The 19,084-nt window shown below is 42.5% G+C and overlaps 1 protein-coding gene across 3 annotated transcripts in view; it reads right to left on the bottom strand.

The window, feature by feature from the left end:
* TBK1 (TANK binding kinase 1) overlaps positions 1-19,084 on the bottom strand; it is a 428,747-nt gene that overhangs the window by 72,092 nt on the left and 337,571 nt on the right. For all 3 annotated transcript variants that reach the window (XM_078676127.1, XM_078676137.1, XM_078676146.1), the window contains exons 18-20: positions 13,594-13,690; positions 13,133-13,239; positions 6,296-6,367 (exon numbers count right to left, since the gene is read on the bottom strand). In XM_078676127.1, coding sequence (XP_078532253.1) covers positions 6,296-6,367; positions 13,133-13,239; positions 13,594-13,690 — 276 coding nt within the window. The remainder of the gene's footprint in view (positions 1-6,295; positions 6,368-13,132; positions 13,240-13,593; positions 13,691-19,084) is intronic.

Here is a 19,084-nt window from a genome sequence, read left to right as displayed (position 1 = left end):
TGCTGGCAGAGCTACGGCGCAAAAACAAAAGGTAGTCTTTTTGTCCGAATCGTGCAAAATTTCACTGGGAAATTGAGGTGCGACCATGCTGCGTTTTGCGCTGTTTCATGTCGCAGCCACTATGCCTACCCACGCAAGTGAGGTACCATTTTTTTCGGGAGACCTGGGGGCACACTGGGTGGATGGAAATTTGTTGATCCACGCAGATTCCAGAACTTTCCCCCACAGAAATGTGAGGAAAATGTGTTTTTTTGGTCAAATTTTTTTGTTTGAAAGGGATTCTGGGTAACAAAACCTGGGGGTAGGCAGACGAGTCACCCCATCCTGAATTGCCCTGGGTGTCTAGTTTTCAGAAATGTATAGGTTTGCTAGGTTTCCCTAGGTTCTGGCAGAGCTACGGCGCAAAAACAAAAGGTAGTCTTTTTGTCCGAATCGTGCAAAATTTCACTGGGAAATTGAGGTGCGACCATGCTGCGTTTTGCGCTGTTTCATGTCGCAGCCACTATGCCTACCCACGCAAGTGAGGTACCATTTTTTTCGGGAGACCTGGGGGCACACTGGGTGGATGGAAATTTGTTGATCCACGCAGATTCCAGAACTTTCCCCCACAGAAATGTGAGGAAAATGTGTTTTTTTGGTCCAATTTTTTTGTTTGAAAGGGATTCTGGGTAACAAAACCTGGGGGTAGGCAGACGAGTCACCCCATCCTGAATTGCCCTGGGTGTCTAGTTTTCAGAAATGTATAGGTTTGCTAGGTTTCCCTAGGTTCTGGCAGAGCTACGGCGCAAAAACAAAAGGTAGTCTTTTTGTCCGAATCGTGCAAAATTTCACTGGGAAATTGAGGTGCGACCATGCTGCGTTTTGCGCTGTTTCATGTCGCAGCCACTATGCCTACCCACGCAAGTGAGGTACCATTTTTTTCGGGAGACCTGGGGGCACACTGGGTGGATGGAAATTTGTTGATCCACGCAGATTCCAGAACTTTCCACCACAGAAATGTGAGGAAAATGTGTTTTTTTGGTTAAATTGTTTTGTTTGAAAGGGATTCTGGGTAACAAAACCTGGGGGTAGGCAGACGAGTCACCCCATCCTGAATTGCCCTGGGTGTCTAGTTTTCAGAAATGTATAGGTTTGCTAGGTTTCCCTAGGTGCTGGCAGAGCTACGGCGCAAAAACAAAAGGTAGTCTTTTTGTCTGAATCGTGCTAAATTTCACTGGGAAATTGAGGTGCGACCATGCTGCGTTTTGCGCTGTTTCATGTCGCAGCCACTATGCCTACCCACGCAAGTGGGGTACCATTTTTTTCGGGAGACCTGGGGGCACGCTGGGTGGGTAGAAATTTGTTGATCCACGCAGATTCCAGAACTTTCCCCCACAGAAATGTGAGGAAAATGTGTTTTTTTGGTCAAATTTTTTTGTTTGAAAGGGATTCTGGGTAACAAAACCTGGGGGTAGGCAGACGAGTCACCCCATCCTGAATTGCCCTGGTTGTCTAGTTTTCAAAAATGTATAGGGTTGCTAGGTTTCCCTAGGTGCTGGCAGAGCTACGGCGCAAAAACAAAAGGTAGTCTTTTTGTCCGAATCGTGCTAAATTTCACTGGGAAATTGAGATGCGACCATGCTGCGTTTTGCGCGGTTTCATGTCGCAGCCACTATGCCTACCCACGCAAGTGAGGTACCATTTTTTTCGGGAGACCTAGGGGCACGCTGGGTGGGTGCAAATTTGTTGATCCACGCAGATTCCAGAACTTTCCACCACAGAAATGTGAGGAAAATGTGTTTTTTTGGTCAAATATTTATGTTTGCAAGGGATTCTGGGTAACAAAACCTGGGGGTAGGCAGACGAGTCACCCCATCCTGAATTGCCCTGGGTGTCTAGTTTTCAAAAATGTATAGGTTTGCTAGGTTTCCCTAGGTGCTGGTTGAGCTACGGCTCAAAAACAAAAGGTAGTCTCTTTGTCCAAAGAGCTTAAGATTTCACTGGGAAATTGAGGAGCGACCACGTTGCATTTTGTGCCGTTTCCCGTGGTAGGCACAAGGCCGACCCACACAAGTGAGGTACCATTTTTTTCGGGAGACCTGGGGGCACGCTGGGTGGGTGGAAATTTGTTGATCCACGCAGATTCCAGAACTTTCCACCACAGAAATGTGAGGAAAATGTGTTTTTTTTTTCAAAATCTGAGCTTTGCAAGGGATTCTGGGTAACAAAACCTGGTGGTAGGCAGTCGAGTCATCCCATCCTGAATTCCCCTGGGTGTCTACTTTTCAAAAATGTATAGGTTTGCTAGGTTTCCCTAGGTGCCGGAAGAACTAGGGTGCAAAAACTACAGGTAGGCACTTTGCCAAAAAAGGGTCAATTTGTAACTGCAAAATTTAGGTGTGACCACGTTGCATTTTGCGCCGTTTCCTGTCGCAGGCACAAGGCCGACCCACACAAGTGAGGTACCGTTTTTATCGGGACACTTGGGGTAATTCAGATTTGTAAATCAACTGTTATTACCAATTGAGCTTTCTTGCATTTCTCCCTTTGAATGAAAGATATTGTGTAGAAAAAAAAACTTTATGAAAAATGACCAATAATTCTCATGCTAGTATGAGTATTCCCAACTTTGAAAATGTGCAATTATATACTGTTTCTGAACTCTATAATTTGTACCCAATTCATACATACATAGGTGTCTTTCATGCAGATTATTCCATGTGTACATTTTCCAAGACAAAGTGCACTATACCCAGTAAATGAAAAAATACCATTGCAAGTTGCTGCTCAGTTTTTGGATCTGGGTTCGTCGGGTTCTTGGTGAAACTACAAGTCCCATATATCCCCACAACCAGGAAGGTCTAACGGATGTAACGGTATATTGCTTTCCAAGAGCTGTCAAAATTAGAGAAAGTTATAGGTGAAAACGTTGAGACAAAAGGCCGTTGTTTTCAAGAAATTTTCAAATATTCCAATATCTAACTGTTAGTTTCTATAACGAACCCTTCATGGATTTAGACAAATGACCCCTTTCTGAATTCAGAATTTTGTCTATTTTTCGGAAATGTAAAGCTTTCCAGGATCCATTATTGCTTTCAAACTCATTTCTACCATTAACTGGAAGGAGGTGGAAAGCTCTAAAAATAGCAAAAATAGGCTATGTCCCAGAAAAATGCCAAAACTGAGTGAAAAATTTCGGTTCTCTGACAAAACACTGTCATTCCCTAAAAGCTGAGAAAATGGAGAATTCAGCCCCACAAACCCTTTTTTGATACCATATTCAGGGAAAAAGCCAGAGGCTTTCATTTGCAGCCCGTTTTTCCCATTTTTCTGAAAAAAACAAAAAAAACACTATATTTTGGTTAATTTCTGGGACCCCTCCAAGGGAATCCACAAACCCTGGGCGCCTTTTGAATCCCCATGATGTTGGAAGAAAAGGACGCAAATTTGGCGCGGATCCCTTATGTGGTCAAAAAGTTACAAGGGCCTAAGCGCGCACTACCCCAAAACACCAAAAAAAGCCTTAGCACAGGAGGGGGAAAAGGCCTAGCAGCGAAGGGGTTAATAATGTGAAAACGGCGTGTTTTGGAACACTTAGCAGCCTCAAGAAACCTTGGTAGAATATGGCCTGCTTGGGCTGAGAAAAATTGATTTCATCTGGAATCCTGAACTTTTTGCAGCATTCTCTCAACACTTTTCAGGGGTTGAGAGCTTTTCGGTGTCAAAAGTTAGCCTGTTCTGAAGCAGCAACTGAGAACAACATGTCTTCACAGGCAGCCTTTCAAGGCAGGACCTTCTTCAGTAGCATAGGTATTTTTTCAAGGCTTAACCTCCGTGTGGTTAAAGGCAGGTTTCCTGGAAACCGCATGTGCCTAAGTCGCAACTTCTAATGAGTCTGGAAAGAGAGTAAGCAGGATTTGATGTTTGTCAATAAGTCGAATCAATATTTTTCCATGTCTTGATGCGCTGTAGAAGTCAATGTTGTTTGGTAACATCCATTCTTTGTTGCAGTACTTAAAATCTAGTTTTTACGGACCCTACATAGTCAAAGACTCTAGCTGTGAACATGATGGCAAAAATTAATAATCTGAGGTGGAGTTGTGTGGTGATGATGTTATGTGATCACGAGTCATTCTCAAAACTGAAAATTAAACTTGTTTAAGTGTACATCTTGTAATGTTCCAAATGCAACACAAGATGGCAAGGTAATGCACAACACATGCTGTAAACACACGTATCCCCGACCTGACAAGATGAGCCTTTTCCAGTAACACAGCATTTGTAAAGACCAGAGAGCTTGGTGTAAGCTTGAAGGGAAGCACGACAAACTGGCATTGAATGGAGCCCTCATCAAAACACAGATACTTTCCGAGCAACTGCAGGACTGGTCTATGAAAATACACATCCTACAAATCAAGCAAAACCAACCAATCCCCTGATTCCAAGGCTTTGATTAAGGTGGAGCATCTTGACTTTTTCCTTGTAGAGGAAATATTTTGACAACAAAAATCTAGAAAGGGCAAAAGATGCTTGTCCTCCTTCGCAACCCAAAAGTAGTTGGAGTAACACCCCAAGCCTATATCTGCCTGGAGAATCAATTCTATAGCTCATGTTCCTAGAAAACATAGTTATTTCTTGCCACATCAACTGACGCGACAGAACAAATGGGAAGAATGTGGAGAGGAGTTTCCTGAAAGTGAATGGAGCAATAACTCTGCACTATTCAAATTACCAAATTGTCAAACCTAATGGTCCAACAGTGTGCAGTTTTGTACCCTTCAGGAGGCTCATGGTTGCTTGAGGACAAAAGAACAAGATTTTCAAAGCAAGGGGTTGAGGGAGAGAGAGAGTCAAGGGGGGGGGGGTCCAACCTGGCACCTGGGGGAGATTCACAAAGTGTGAACCCTGTGGGTAGGATTATCCATCAGAAACTATGATTTTGATTGATTTTCACCCAGCAAGGTTGCACTCCTTCTATTAAGGTTCTACCACATGTTGGTCAGATTGTCAACACTCAGACACAATAATTCACATCTGGTAATCACATGAAGAACCCTGTAGCAAAACCGTTTATAAAAGAAGAGTATGTCTTGATTTGTGGGATACCAGAGATGACGGGAGGACCAATAGGTAATACTGACAGGAGAGATCAATACAGACAATGTACTCACACTAAGGTCTTTAGCAGGCAGACCAATCTAACACATTTAAGGTAATATGGTGGCCTAAACTATGTAATGTATTTGACACACTAAAGACATAAGCTATGATTAAGGATAGTAGTGGGTACAGTAATACGGTTTGGTTTCCATTTTGGACATTTGTCAAAACACCATCATCTTGCCCCTATGATCTCTTCTACCAAAAAAGGTAAGAGCTCCTTAAAAATGTGTCAGACTGGCTAATGCCCCATTTTAAACATGTATTATGCAGTTGTATTCTTTACTTGGAAAATACCTTGATCTGTGCAGGTCATGTACCCAATATTCATCAGTTCACATAAAGAGCTAGGTTTGCTTACTGTACAACCGTTGAAAAATGTAATATATTGAAAAGTGTTTGCAAGGCAATCACTAAAGCGAGTTCCTCCATATTCTGCTGCCTCTACATACTACTTCAAACAACTCCATCATTAATCTATAATTAGGAGAACTTACTGTTCCAGTGTGGAAATATAAAAACAATAGAACACGTTTGTGGAGAAGCGTGGCTCAATGGTTAGAGCGGCAGACCCTGATGCAGAGGTCTGGCCCGGGACCAGGGTTCAATTCCCGCCTCGGCGGCTCTTGGACTCAATCTCCCTGGACCTGATAATTCTCGCCTTGGTGCCTAGTCTAATCATGGGTCCCACTCTGTGACTCTGGGCAATAGCTTGCTTAATCTCCACAACGGCCCCAGCAGCGCTTGGATGCCTGGCTTCACCTTGGAGGTGCCTAGGAGTGGACATTTCACATGGAAAAGCCAGGAAGGGTTCCACAGTGGTATGAGTGCAGCGCCGGGACACCCCGTGGGCAGCCGTGCGCTTTACAAATACAACACATTTACAATCCTAGCATTTTTATAAGCTTTCAATATTTAGCATGAACGTGTGTTTGTATTGCTAATGACAAATCATTTTTAAGACCGAAAACCACGAGACTTGAGGAGTAGGACTGGCGAGGTGAAGAACAACATATGATCCTCATGCCACAGCTCAGACCAGAAAGGAAGGAAGTCTGCATCTCACATATTCCATGGGAGACACATGAAAAGTAAATTTGTAAAGTCCAAACAAAAGTAAACAAACCAAACAAACTAGAAGTACATTAATACTTGCCTTTCCAAAATGTGATTGTTTTCAGCAAGCTCTTTAACCACTCCTTGCATTTCTTCCTTGAGTTTTCTCATGCTGCAAATAAACAAAATAAAATTAAAATGTTAACGCATGCTGGTTGAGGAGCAACTGTAATGAAGGCAAGTGACAAAGATTTTGTTTACTCTAGTGAGTAAATGCATTTCAGTAATTAGATCCCAGGATCCAAGTGTAGTTACTACTAGCTCCAGATCCTTGTGTTTAATATGGGCTACAGAGCAAAGTCCCCTTTTGTCTCTAGGATGGGGCCCTGTGTTTGTGCCAGGTGTGGGCTAACAGTCCTTAAGAATGGATGTGTACACTGCAAAGCTTTCATGTAGCGTTTTTATCTAATGAGAGCAGAATAGGAAGTGTCAGTTGAAGAGTAACTGCATAAAGGCATTTCATCTCCCAAGGACCACAGGCACCAAATCAGTGTGGCAAACATTCCTTTACTTGGGCAATTTAAAGTGAAGATGCAGAGAGCACTCCCGCACTAAAATATATAGGTAATGAAACTGTGCTCAGAAGGATTATACCCAGGTATACATTCTAGTCAAGATCTCACAACACAAGCAAAGATCACAATCAAGCAGAGGTGGGCAGGCATACCCACACCTGCAACACAAGGGTCTATGACTTAAGCTAAGTACAGGACAGTAAACCCAACGTCATCTGAATTTCCTAAGATTATTTCACTGACCTCCATAGGCTGGTTTAATTTGGCATTCCCATCTCTAGGTTCATGCTCCAGTTACAGGAAAGGCCGTAAGGGTAAAGCACACAGTTCTGAGAGCCAACGCGCTCTGATTTCCCTTTCCAGGTCCTTCCACAAAGAGTTGTCTAGACATTTAAGCTGATCCTGGTCTACCACCAAGATAGGGGCTAGCACCTGAACTAAACAAACAGTATAGGCTTGTTCCTTAGCCAGACCTACACAGAAAGGTTGGTGACCTGCCTGTCTCCCATGGTCCAGGATCCTGGGTGCTGTACCAGGCCCATGACTCTAGTTGCTGTATTGGGCCCAGGGTCCTTTCATCCTCAAAAATGGCAAAGGAGACCAGACCACCCCACGGAGTCACCAGCTAGTAGCTCGGGCAAAGTCAAGAGCACACCTGCCCATCTTCTTGAGACCCTGCTCAGGGAAGAGTCACATTCTATAGACCCTTTCTAGGCAGGGCCATCGATTGCCGTGGTCTCAGCAAGTTTCTAAGAACATTGTGGCTCAGCTACGTCATATACTTCAGTTCAATTAATGAATCAATCATTATTGCACATCATTTACATGTGCCATGTCCAAGTGAACCCTCAATCTAGCCTCTGTTTGCTGGGAAAAACTGGTTAGCACTTCATGTCACTCTAGCCTGTTTAGTGACTTCCAGCTAAGGTGCGCAACAGGAGTATGCACTTAGTTTCTATTCGCCATCCTATGGCAAAAACCATTTCGAGAAAAAATCTATCACAAACCAGGTGATGTGCTGATCCTTGCAGGCCACCATCTCTTTGACTGCCACTAATCTGAGTCAGTCTCAATTTGCAAACTACCTTATGAATATTAATGAGGTGGGTCGAACAGTGACCAACTCCAATTAGGAATTTTTGCGAACTGACCCATTTGTACATAAGTCAGTTTGTAAAATTCAATACTGGTCATAAGAATATTCGCTGTAATCTGCGACCAGTATAATGCTACATCTGGCCCCTACTTCGTACCCAAAGTTAGGTTATAACCTATAATTGATGGTGTAGTGTAGTGACATGATGTGTCTGTGTATGCATGGGCTGAGTGGCCATGCTGGACAATGCGGAGTGTGGATGCTGTTGGAATACGTTATCGCAAGGAATATTGGTGTCAGTGTGTTAAGTGAGGCCTCAGAGTTGATTACAGATGGAGGACAAATGGTGCCATAAAAGGATCTACTTGCTGTGACTGTAACCTAAAGGCCTAACCTGGAACAAAGAACTTAAGGCCAGATGGACTAAATGTTTATGGTCCCAAAAGCTTAGATTTAGCATTGGCAACCTCTAAAATGCTTTTTCAGGTGAACTGATTACTTATCCTATTTTTAATTTTGAAAAATATTCTCCTACTCTAAAATGGGTTTAGCACTGGATGCAGATTTGGTATACGGAAGTCCTTTAAAACATTGAAAAGTTACCACGACCCTATAGGAAGTGGTAACTTATTCGCCTCTTCCACTTCGTGTGAATTAAACAAAAAACCTTTGTTGGGCAATAGGCAATAGTCCATTGGATCACTGTCAGCTCTGGAGAAATGCTTTTCTTTTTTTTAAATACAACCCTGTTTCCAAGTATGCTTCATTTAAAAGCGATCACAAACATGGTGGTCTAAAAACACCAGCAGGCCTCCCCCATCTCTTTGATGGCCTCTAATCTTAGTGAGTCGCAATCCGTGCTCCACCTCATTAATATTTATGATGTATGTTAGATTGGGATTCACGATTTGGTATTTTACAATCCAAGTATATGTTGGTTTGTAAAATTCTTTACTGGTTGAAAAACTATTGGTTGCAATTTGTGAACGGTATTTTGCGATCTGATATCTGGCCGCTACGGCCTACATGATTGCCACCCGACTTTTGTACGATGTTCCTGCCATCCAAGTACAACATTTTGGTGATGAGCCGCTAAAATCTCTGGGACCTCTGCACTCAAATCCACCTCCAAGTGTTAGGATGGCTATTGGGCAACAAGCCCAGTTGTAAGAGTGAGCAAGGACCAGGTGGAGAGAAAAAGCCAGCAGAGTTGAGTTATAGTTTTATAAGCCCAAATCATAAGCTCTCTCCTATGAGGTAGTAAGACAAAGCGGAAGTGTCACACGGTGGGCAGTGTACAAAATGACTGTTTCTTTATGAAAGAAATGCATTCAAAAAGTAACATTAGGCATTCAACGGTAGTGAAGGGTAAATGGACTGGATAAAATGCAGAACCTCAGCACATTAGTGTGCTGCCCTGAGGATGCAAAGGTATAGCATTCAGCTGTCTTGTGAGCCATCAACACCCGATTCATGACTTGCCCGTTTGTGCTGTCCCTACTGCTTAACATGGCCTTCAACAGCGAGCATATCGGTTCTGAACCCGGTTATGATGTTGACCTGTGCTCCTGGGAGTGGTGGTAGTGCCTGGAGTGATGGGGATGGGGACAGTGTCAATGCCTCTTTCTCTCCTTGGATCTTCCTCTTCGGGAATCCTTTTCAGAAGCTTGCAGGGAGAATGCCCACTCTCTGGCCCACTTCTGGTGTTTATTTCTCTTCTTGTCTGCTCTAAGGTCTCCAAGCTTTCCGTTCCGATGGACTACTCTGTCCTTCAGGGCTCTTTTTCCCATTTTCTGACAAACCTTAGTCTTTCACAGATTGTAAGGAAAGTAAGCAGACCACATACACAGAGCGTGGGTCTGTGGCAGCCTTTTTCTTCCCACAGAAGGGACACTTGACAAGAGGTGATGGCATTGTGAAGAAAATCTCCTAAAAAAAAAAAGAGAAGAACTTTGCAGCTGTAAGGAACATCAAACAGAGATGACAAATACTGAATTCTAAAGAAAATTCCTTGAACAATAGGGGTACTATGCACCTCTGAGCAAAAGCCAGATAAAGCTTGAGCCTTGAGGCAAACTGTGAATAAAGTACATGGAGGTAGAAGGACAATTCTAGCCCTTCAAAAGAGCAGTGTACCTTTTTACGCTGTTCACTCTTGACCTTACAGGCACCCTTTTCCTTAATATTTTTAACTTTAATTCAAGGATTTAAGGGCTCCTGCTACTAATATGACATATTTTCCAGCTAGCTGGTTTTATTTTGCCATTTCCAGAAAGAAAATAAAACTGTAAAAGCTGACCTGTTTTGTGCTATAGAGGTGACACCTATTTTGGAAGTTTGAATTGCCAACCTTCAGTTGAAGTTTTTATCCACACTGCCGTGGTAAAGACACGTATTACGGGGTCCCTGCATATTTGAGGGAATATTCTATGTATATGGCTATTAGTGCTGATCCATTAGAACCTGCAGAACCATGAAGTTGCTGGGAAAATGATTGTGTATTAATGTTGAGAATTTAAATATTCTTCAGAGGTTACATTTCAAAAATGCAGAATTAAGGCTTCTTCAAACTAGTTACTTCAACATACTGATGAAGTGACATTAGATAAAGCAACACATTCTGTGTAAAAGTACCCTCCATTTACTAATCTGCTACATGTAATGTTGCAACAGAAATAGCTTCCATTCTGTCCTTCTCAGGTTGTTTTTAATACAAACCGTCAACATTACTGATTTTAGTGACAGCTTTCTAACTCTAAATGTAACTCCTCAACACCTAACAAAATATTTTATGTGGTCATTTGCCAATAATAGATATGTTATATTCTTACCATGTTATGTGGGCTTTCCCTTTAAAGATTGGTTCTATTTAGATTTCTTGTTGGGGCGGTGTTCTATGTCAGGGCTTCTGGTCAGTTACCCGTTAGCCATGATGTGGACACCAGCTTTTCTCTGTGACTCTTAATAAACCACAATTACGTTTTTAATACATCTTTGTGGACAGCATTTCTTCCCCTACAACAGATGGCGACGATTGGTTAACGGAGGAAAGGAAACACAGAGTGAGTTGCGGAACTTAGCTGGTGGAAAGAACCACGGGTGAAGTAGAATCAGAAACAAGTGGTGAGAAGAAGATAAGAAATTCAGTTTGTGCTGCGAATACGGAAAAAGGAAAGGAAAGGGAAATACAGTGCAGGAGTAACCAAAGAATGTGGTGAAGGGGCATTAGTAGGAAAAGTGGTGTAGCAGTTGTCAAGTGGAGTTAACGTTTGAAGAAGACATGCATGCAAGCTTCGAAAATTGTCAAGAAGGAAGTATTGGGCGTCGGAAAAGAAGTTAAAGAAACTTTGTGAGTAATACGCATAGTTATCTCTGTATACATTATTCCTAGTGGGTTAAAAAACAATTACCATGGTACTAATTTCCCTCTTGAGTTACAACTGTCAATGTATTTATCCTCTTCCCTTAAGAGGCCTTTTTGTCAAAGGACTGTGAAAGAGGGTGATGAACAGATCACTGAAAGCAGTACTTAAATTGTAAAAATAAAATAAGTGCCAGGGCTTTCGTCATTGTTACCGCTTTCCTCATCTCACGTCCAATTCCTGCTATCACTTTCTGTCTTTTATCTGTTTTTTCCCCCTGTCCCCTGGTATTGGTTACAGCACGTCAGGTGGTGAGGGGAGGTTGCCATTTAAGAGCCTCCCCTATCTAACACAGGTGCTTGGCTGTAACAGTCAGGAGGCCACTGCAGTTTGCACCACACATTGCCCTTGCCATGCTGCCAATGGTAGTCACACCATAACTACTAACCTTCCAACTCTTGGGACTATTCAAGCCCCCAAAGCTATAAGAATAGCTTGGGCGGTAGGTAATGGTAATTTGTAACGTATATTGAATTAATAATCGACTGTTGTAGGTGTCATCTCCAAATTAGCCAGACACCGCCATGTTGTGGCAGACTGTCACAAGCTTTGGTTTTGACAATTAAGTGCCGGTGCTGAGCATCAGAAACCACTGACTCAAATTAAGCACTGACTGAAGGTCATAGAATATTACTAAGAAGGGGGTGGGGGTGACAGGATTACAGCTCAATACTCTTGCCTTCCATATTTCCCAGTTTAAATACTCAAGCACGTTTCTTTTTTGGTGGGGTGGCTTAATTGTTTTAAGAGTGGAAAATGATGCCCTCACCTAAAGAGGCAATTTATGAAACTAATAAGAGTTTTACTTTGAAGCCAAGTACATGCTGGAGTCACAATGCCTCCATCTCCACGAAAAATTTCCCAAAACTAAACAATTTCCTGGTAGTGCTTTTATATTTTGATTGGTACTTTTCAGGCACTGATTTTGCCGCAGGTGGCTTCACATAGTAATAGGAAGTACAAAGAAGGCAAATGAGTTTACAGGGTGCACAATTTGCAGAATTGTATTGGAAAATAATACAGCATATGTCGAGTTCGGGTGAAAGGGCAGAGAGAAGATGAGTGGAGGTAAATGAACAAAGGTAGAAACAAATCCTTTAGTTGACCTCTGAGAAACCTGGTTGGAAGTGTATTATTTCTCTATACAGTGAGCTTCAGTTGTAATAAACTAAGTGAAAGTACCAATTTTTGGTGGGATGACAGAATAGCAATTAGTGACTAAATAGAACCTTCAGAATTTAGGCACATCGGATGATGTCAAAATGTTTTGTCCAGAAGAAAGAGTTCGGAAAAAAATGAAAGGATGGAATCAAGACATGTTGATAGGACATAAACATGGATAGAATATTACAATGTTTTATCTGTCGCAGAGGAAAATCAGTGGACGCTGTGAGGAGTACCAGAGATAAAAGTAAAGAAAGATTTTAAACAGGCAACAAGATGACGATTAACCTCAGAAGAACAACAATATCTAGATTTCACAACAAGCCCATCACTTGCAGATAGAGCAGGTTATAGATTTCAGCTGAAAGAAGGCTAATTTACTATGCTATACTATTGCATTGTCAGCTAACTGGGCTTGCTGTCATAAGGACACTCAAGATGGAAGATTACTAATGCTTCAGAGTATCTGCTGCACTTTTTCATACACTGGACTTGACCATGAAATTGTATCAACATTTCACAATTTGTCACACATAAAAAAAAGTAACCCTATCTGAAGCAAACCAGAAAGAACTGACCACTTTGGCAAACATTAAATGAGAAAACAGTCTCACATTTTTCCTCTAGCAAGTGTTGGTCAGAGCTGATTTACTTTGTCCGCAACCGAAGCAACTGCTTACCCGAGCGTCATTTCCACTAGGGTGTTCGGACTTTGGTATATCTGGTTCATAGCATGTTTCATTCCTCCTGAAGCTGCAAACATTTTCTGTGGCATCGATTCCTGAACCTGGAATGAAAGGTGAGTAAAAGCAGTGTCAAAATACACATGGGTTCAGATTCATGTCACATATATCATTAACACCTTTTCATGCCAAATACTAGTTACACAACCATCTTTTTTCTCTCTCTCTCTCTCTCTCTCTCTCTCTCTCTCTCTCTCATATATATATATATATATATATACACACACACACACATATACATCGAAAGGCGTAAAGGGATGCTGGAGATGGATGCAGCGAGTCGCAATGCATCATAATGAAACAAACGTCACATTTCCAAGGCAAATATTGTAAATGAGTCTGCATCTCCTGTACAATCTAAAAAACACCTTACAATTTCTACCAACCAGTGGCTGTACCTCATTAATATAGTGCTGATAGCTGGACACTTCTTTCTCGACATCAAAACATTGCTTGGTGAGAGTCTGCAACTGTTTTCTCACATGATGCATTTCCCTAAAAGAAGCACATAAGCAACAAGTATTTATACATTGCATAACACAAGTATATAGGCAAATGAGAACTTGTACATTTGTCTCCACATGCTTTCAAATACACGATCTCAGATGCAAATGAAAAACAGTCCAAGTAACTAACTGTAGTGACTTTAACTGTAAGTCTACTTCCTGGGAAAACAAGTACCTTTGCACAGCATGTGTTGCTTTAAATGTTATATCTCTGGCACAGTGTGATTCATCTGAGCACACATGGCTTCCAAGTCCCCAGTGCTACTCATTTTACACACAATATGAACTAATCACCCAGATGGTAGTAAGAGACGCTGGCAGGTAGGGTGCATGGAGGAAGGTGGACTATGCACTACCTGTGCAAAGGTTCCAAACAAATAACTTTTTGGTAGTCCGAACACCCTCACTCCATACCTGGAGGACAGATTGCCAATAATACCAAACATTTACAATTCGAATACAATTAGTTCTAAAAGAGATGCTTTCCCACACTGAATTCCCAACCTTAAGGATGGTTTTCTGACCCCATAATGCATGCCTTTGGAGTTAGAATCTTACAAATGCCTCCAGGTCTGCTTACAGATGTAGCTTCATTCACATGAAGAATGCAGAGGATCAGGAGGAACTTTTCTTTATATCTAGAGGCCAAGCAACCAAATTAGGGGCCCTTCAGAGCCCATTGTTGGGACACATGAAGAAGGATGGCTTCATGCCTCAGGAAGTCAGCCCCATTGTCCAATTTCAACCTCACTGCCGTCTTCGAGACCATCTTGTGGTCTATATACATGAGCTCCGTACATGTGACCAGCTCGATGTCAGATGCTGCTGAATCCACTCCAGGCACTTCTAGCTCTGGGTGCTGACTCCACTCAAGTGGCAGCTTTCACCTATTGCCAGAGGTGCCTTTTGACCTTTGACCATACCTACACCCATGGCCTCTACCTGGCCACGCCTACCCTATTGATGCACATGAAGTCACTTCAATCCTGGAAGCCCCTATTTTGCCATTAAAGGTTTGCTCATTGCTTCATCATGGTACAAAGTCCAAATCCATTTCTGAAGCACTCTAGTCACAGAGCGGGTCCTGGACATGGTAGAATACACGGAGAAGGATGGCCTTGTTAATGTTTAAGTTAAGGGTTCCTTATTCAGAAGGTCAGTAGTGAGGTGGCCCCCGTTCTCTCTTTATTTGGACTCTGATGAAGCCCCCACTTTGGAGTTTTTACTGAATGGCTTGTGGCAGTCCCTTTGGAGGACATTCTTTCTTTTGAGACCGTCTTATGAAAGGTGGCTGAAGTTTTTGAATTGCTTTTGCTATTTGCATAGCTTAAATTGCGTATATTTCTTAAACATCTTGTTGCCTCTTAATCATACCTTTCTGGACCCAATTGCATCTGAGTTCCGCTATGCTCTGCAGAAGCAACCCACTGGCAAGTTGACGTTCGGCTGTAGCAGACCTCAAATGTCTCTTTTCTTCTGTAGCCTGATGATCTGCTAACACAGGCTCCTGATTTTTCTGGAATTAATGTCAGCTTTTTTTCCAACCTCTCCACTATACAAAAAGCTTTTGTGGATAAAGGCAGTAGGAAATAACTTGTTTTCATGAGGGGGCAACTCTCTTTGTTCATGCAATGCCAAATACCTTTTGGTAAGCTACTGCCATCATGCCATGCTCTTTGGGAGATGTGCGGATGGTGGTTTTACTTTTACTGGACAATATGAGTGAACACTTTGAAGAAGTAGTTGTGATGGGTTCATGGACGCCCAACCTATTCTTAGATGCAGTCTTGTCACCATAAATTAGGCGGCCAGAACCACTGGTTCTTCTGTGACCCTTCAGAGACTTGTTTCTCACCACTTTTGCAAAAATGCTTCCTTGGCCTTCAATTTGACTATGCAACACCACTTTCCCATGATGAGGCTTGGATCTTAAGTCCAAATGTTCCATCAGCAGCACAAAAGATTCAAATGCTTCACAAGACCTTGACCTTACCAGCAATACTAGTCTTACCGGGACCAAAAGCGCCAGTCTTTCTTTATCCTCTCTGCTCCACTCCTGCCAGGCCATTTTTAAGCATCCAGTTGGGAGTGTAAAAATCCGATGGATACATTCTTTTGGGATGATTCTTCGTCTAAACGGGCCACTGTAATTTGACCTTGCTTTTCAGAGGCCTTACGCTTAATGCCATTTTCATGTATTGAGGGGGCTGTCGATGTGAGACAGTTACAACAGAGTACATTTTTCTCTTCTTAGAGAGTACTCCATGTGATAACTAGCACAAGTTCTTTGCTCTTTGGTTTGGAGTTTGCTCTTTTGCCCTACAGAATACACTATTTATTCTTTGGTGCCACAGACATTTGGGTTTTTATTCTGGATTCATTGATTTCAAATTTAAGGTTCTGCCGTTTGGTGAAATATCTATGCTTTCGTGCAGATCAAGTTGAATATCATAATGTATTTCAGTGATTTGGGGATATGGATGTTTCCATGTCTCAGGCTAGAGATACTGGTCGTAGGCTAGCCACGGAATATTTGCTTTCCTCTGGCACTTATTCTGGCAGTCTGGAAGACGGTGTATCGTCAGAGGCGTCATATCCTCCATTTCAGCTTTCACCCGACACCTCTTCTTCTTTGTGAAGGGGTTCCTGACCGATGTCACCATGTTCTTACTTTCCCCTGAAGACCTGACATTTTTGAACAAGCCTTTGCTTTTTTGCAAGACAAGGATTATAGGCACCGTAGAGCAGGTCATGCATCTGGTGTTTGGAACCTTGAGGTTATGACGTAGGGCTGAAACAAAGACCTGGCTGGCTGTTATTTTTCCAACCAGTGGACTGCCACAGAATCGGGCAATCCTAGGAGTTGTCTAGCCTTTGTATAAAACCTTTGTATGGGGGAGGTTTTTTCTATACTGCAGCAGGACTCCTATCCGGTGATTGTCTCGTCTGTCACAACAGAGTTGTCAGTAGTACTGTCTGCTTTGCTGCTGATTTTTGGGAGAATCCTCTTTTGGGTGAATAGTTGATCCAGATTGCATAGTTTCTCCCATTCTTTTGTTTTTCAGAAAGGAGGTAGCCTCCTTTATACACGGGCAAGAGATTTTGTTTACAGCACGTTAGATGGAAAAGGCAGGCACTCCGTTCTATTGCTCTAATAGTTTGTTGGCCTTCCATGATTGATTCCATCTTGTTGTGAGGGTTCGGTTTTCACACACACCTTTAAGCCTGATTATCTGGGGTGGGGCTACTCTGCTTGTTTCTTCTCAGATTATGCATTCACATTGTTGATTTTTGCAATGCACTGGCTGACCAATCCCCATTGAATGTACTTGTCCCCAGAAAAGCAGAGCAGCCCAGGAATGGACTGTGGGTCAATACATTGTTTCAAAATAAAACGTTTTAGGACATGAATGCTGTTTAATTGTTTGTTTTGCAGTTTTTACAAAGCACAAACATGGTGCAAGGGCATTAGAAAGCTTTACATGAGCAACCGATTATATTACAAAAGGTCAGATTTCCTAATTATTTTTAGGCAAGAGAAGATTTATTGGATTTGCCCAAGAATCACAGGATAGCGAGCCAATGCCAGGATTCTGACCTGCTTCCCCAGTTCCAAAATCGGCACCTCTTGACGTTCGGCCACATCTTCTCTCTCTATATACTGCAAATATGGTTAGGGGTGTTAGTCTCAATTTTCAGGGTTAAGGCAGTTTCTCTGGCACTGCACAGGAGTGTTCATGGGTGGGGGACATGGCAGACTGTAACTAGGTATTCAGTTATGCTCCTTACCAGACAATGTTCTCCACCTTCAGATTGCAGAGGTGCGTACTTTACTGGGTCTGTTTGGCAAGAAATTTTGATTACGTTATCTCCTTAGAGCCACCACTTTGGTATTGATTTTTGAGGAGCAATCGACAGGCACAAGTATACATTACAATTTACTTAACGTCTTTGGTGGATACGCTTTCTACCGGCAGATTCCTCAATTAAGTCTCCTGGTAATGTGTGTGCACATCATTCCTGTGAGTTTCACAAATCCTGCCCCTGCCTCTTAATGGGTTGAAAAAGGACAGCATTTGATGTAAGAGTGCTGGGGTGCCGTAGCACCACATACTGGCACACAAAAGCTATTCCAACTTTTCCGGATCCAGTATGGCGCCTAAGGGAGCTTCATAAGGTGAGGAATCTGCAGACAGAAGTACCCAACAGACAAATAAGTTATTGATCTTCTGCAGCTACGTTTTGAAGTGACAGACTGAAAAGCGGATTTTTGTTGGTCCCACATTTTGGTTTGAAATGACACGAAAGACTCTGGAAACTCAGATCAGCCAAATGGGGAAAAAAGAGGATATATCCAAAGAACAAGCCTGAGAGTGAATATTCTTCTACAAGGAGGAATGACAAAATCACCATCATTTACTACAGAACTGTTGGTGTGTTTAAGACTCCTTGGCCTGGGTAAGAGTATTATCCTTTCATGCTGTTCTACTTGGTCACCCCGTGGACAATAGTGAGACAGCAACGGAAAACTCCTAAAATCTACTCTGGTGTAGAGAATCCAATGTTAATACCCTAGATTCCATGTTTCTGCGCATCTTCAGATTTGCGGGATGAAAACTAGTGGGAAAGGGCTTAGAGCACTGGTTGTTCCTGTGAATGGGGCAGAGGGGTGTCAGAAATCTCATGCCCATCCAGGATAAATAAAGATGGCCCTTAGTGTTGGTATCCGAAACACACAGGTTGGTCTCCATCCTAAAAAAAGAAAGAAAAGTGTCCTCTTCCCACCAATATGCAGCTCAATTTTGTAATGAGAGCAGGCCAATCTAACGGGTCTGCCTGTGTGCCTTGAATGTCTGCCAGGTGGATGGACAGCATGGAAAATGCCCAAAGGCAAAGCCCATTGTCAGACTCAACCAAATTGCACAACATAGTATGTATTATGTAAGTTGTACTTTAGTGCAAATGCAGCCGAAAGTCACTGGATCATTATACAGGGTCAGAGGTAAAGAAAGTCAAAGTATCACTGGAAGCTGATTTCTAACAGTGAAAGTTAGTGTTACTGCACATTGATTAAGTGGATGGGGATGAGTCCCTCCCTTACTTATGTAAAGCATGGAAGTCAAGTTTCAAGTATCCCATCGCCCAACCCTGCCCTGGCCAAGAGTCGGAAGGAATTGTTTCAGAGCTAGGAAGGTAGCTTTGTACTCCAAGGGGATGGAGGTTACATTTTCAGGCAACAAGATGACACATTTATGGCCTCCATGGTGGCACATCAGTCATACTCCAGTACCTGTACTCAAATCCTCCAGGAGCCACAGCTGTGCCCAAGTATAAATTGCCTGTATTCTTAGGAAGCGGTACAAAAGGGGGGGGGTGGATGGAC

This window comes from Lissotriton helveticus, chromosome 1_1, assembly GCF_964261635.1.
Source record: "Lissotriton helveticus chromosome 1_1, aLisHel1.1, whole genome shotgun sequence".
Taxonomy (NCBI): domain Eukaryota; kingdom Metazoa; phylum Chordata; class Amphibia; order Caudata; family Salamandridae; genus Lissotriton; species Lissotriton helveticus.
The sequence above is the reverse complement of the archived record's forward strand: the minus strand, read 5'-3'. Positions and strand labels throughout refer to the sequence as shown.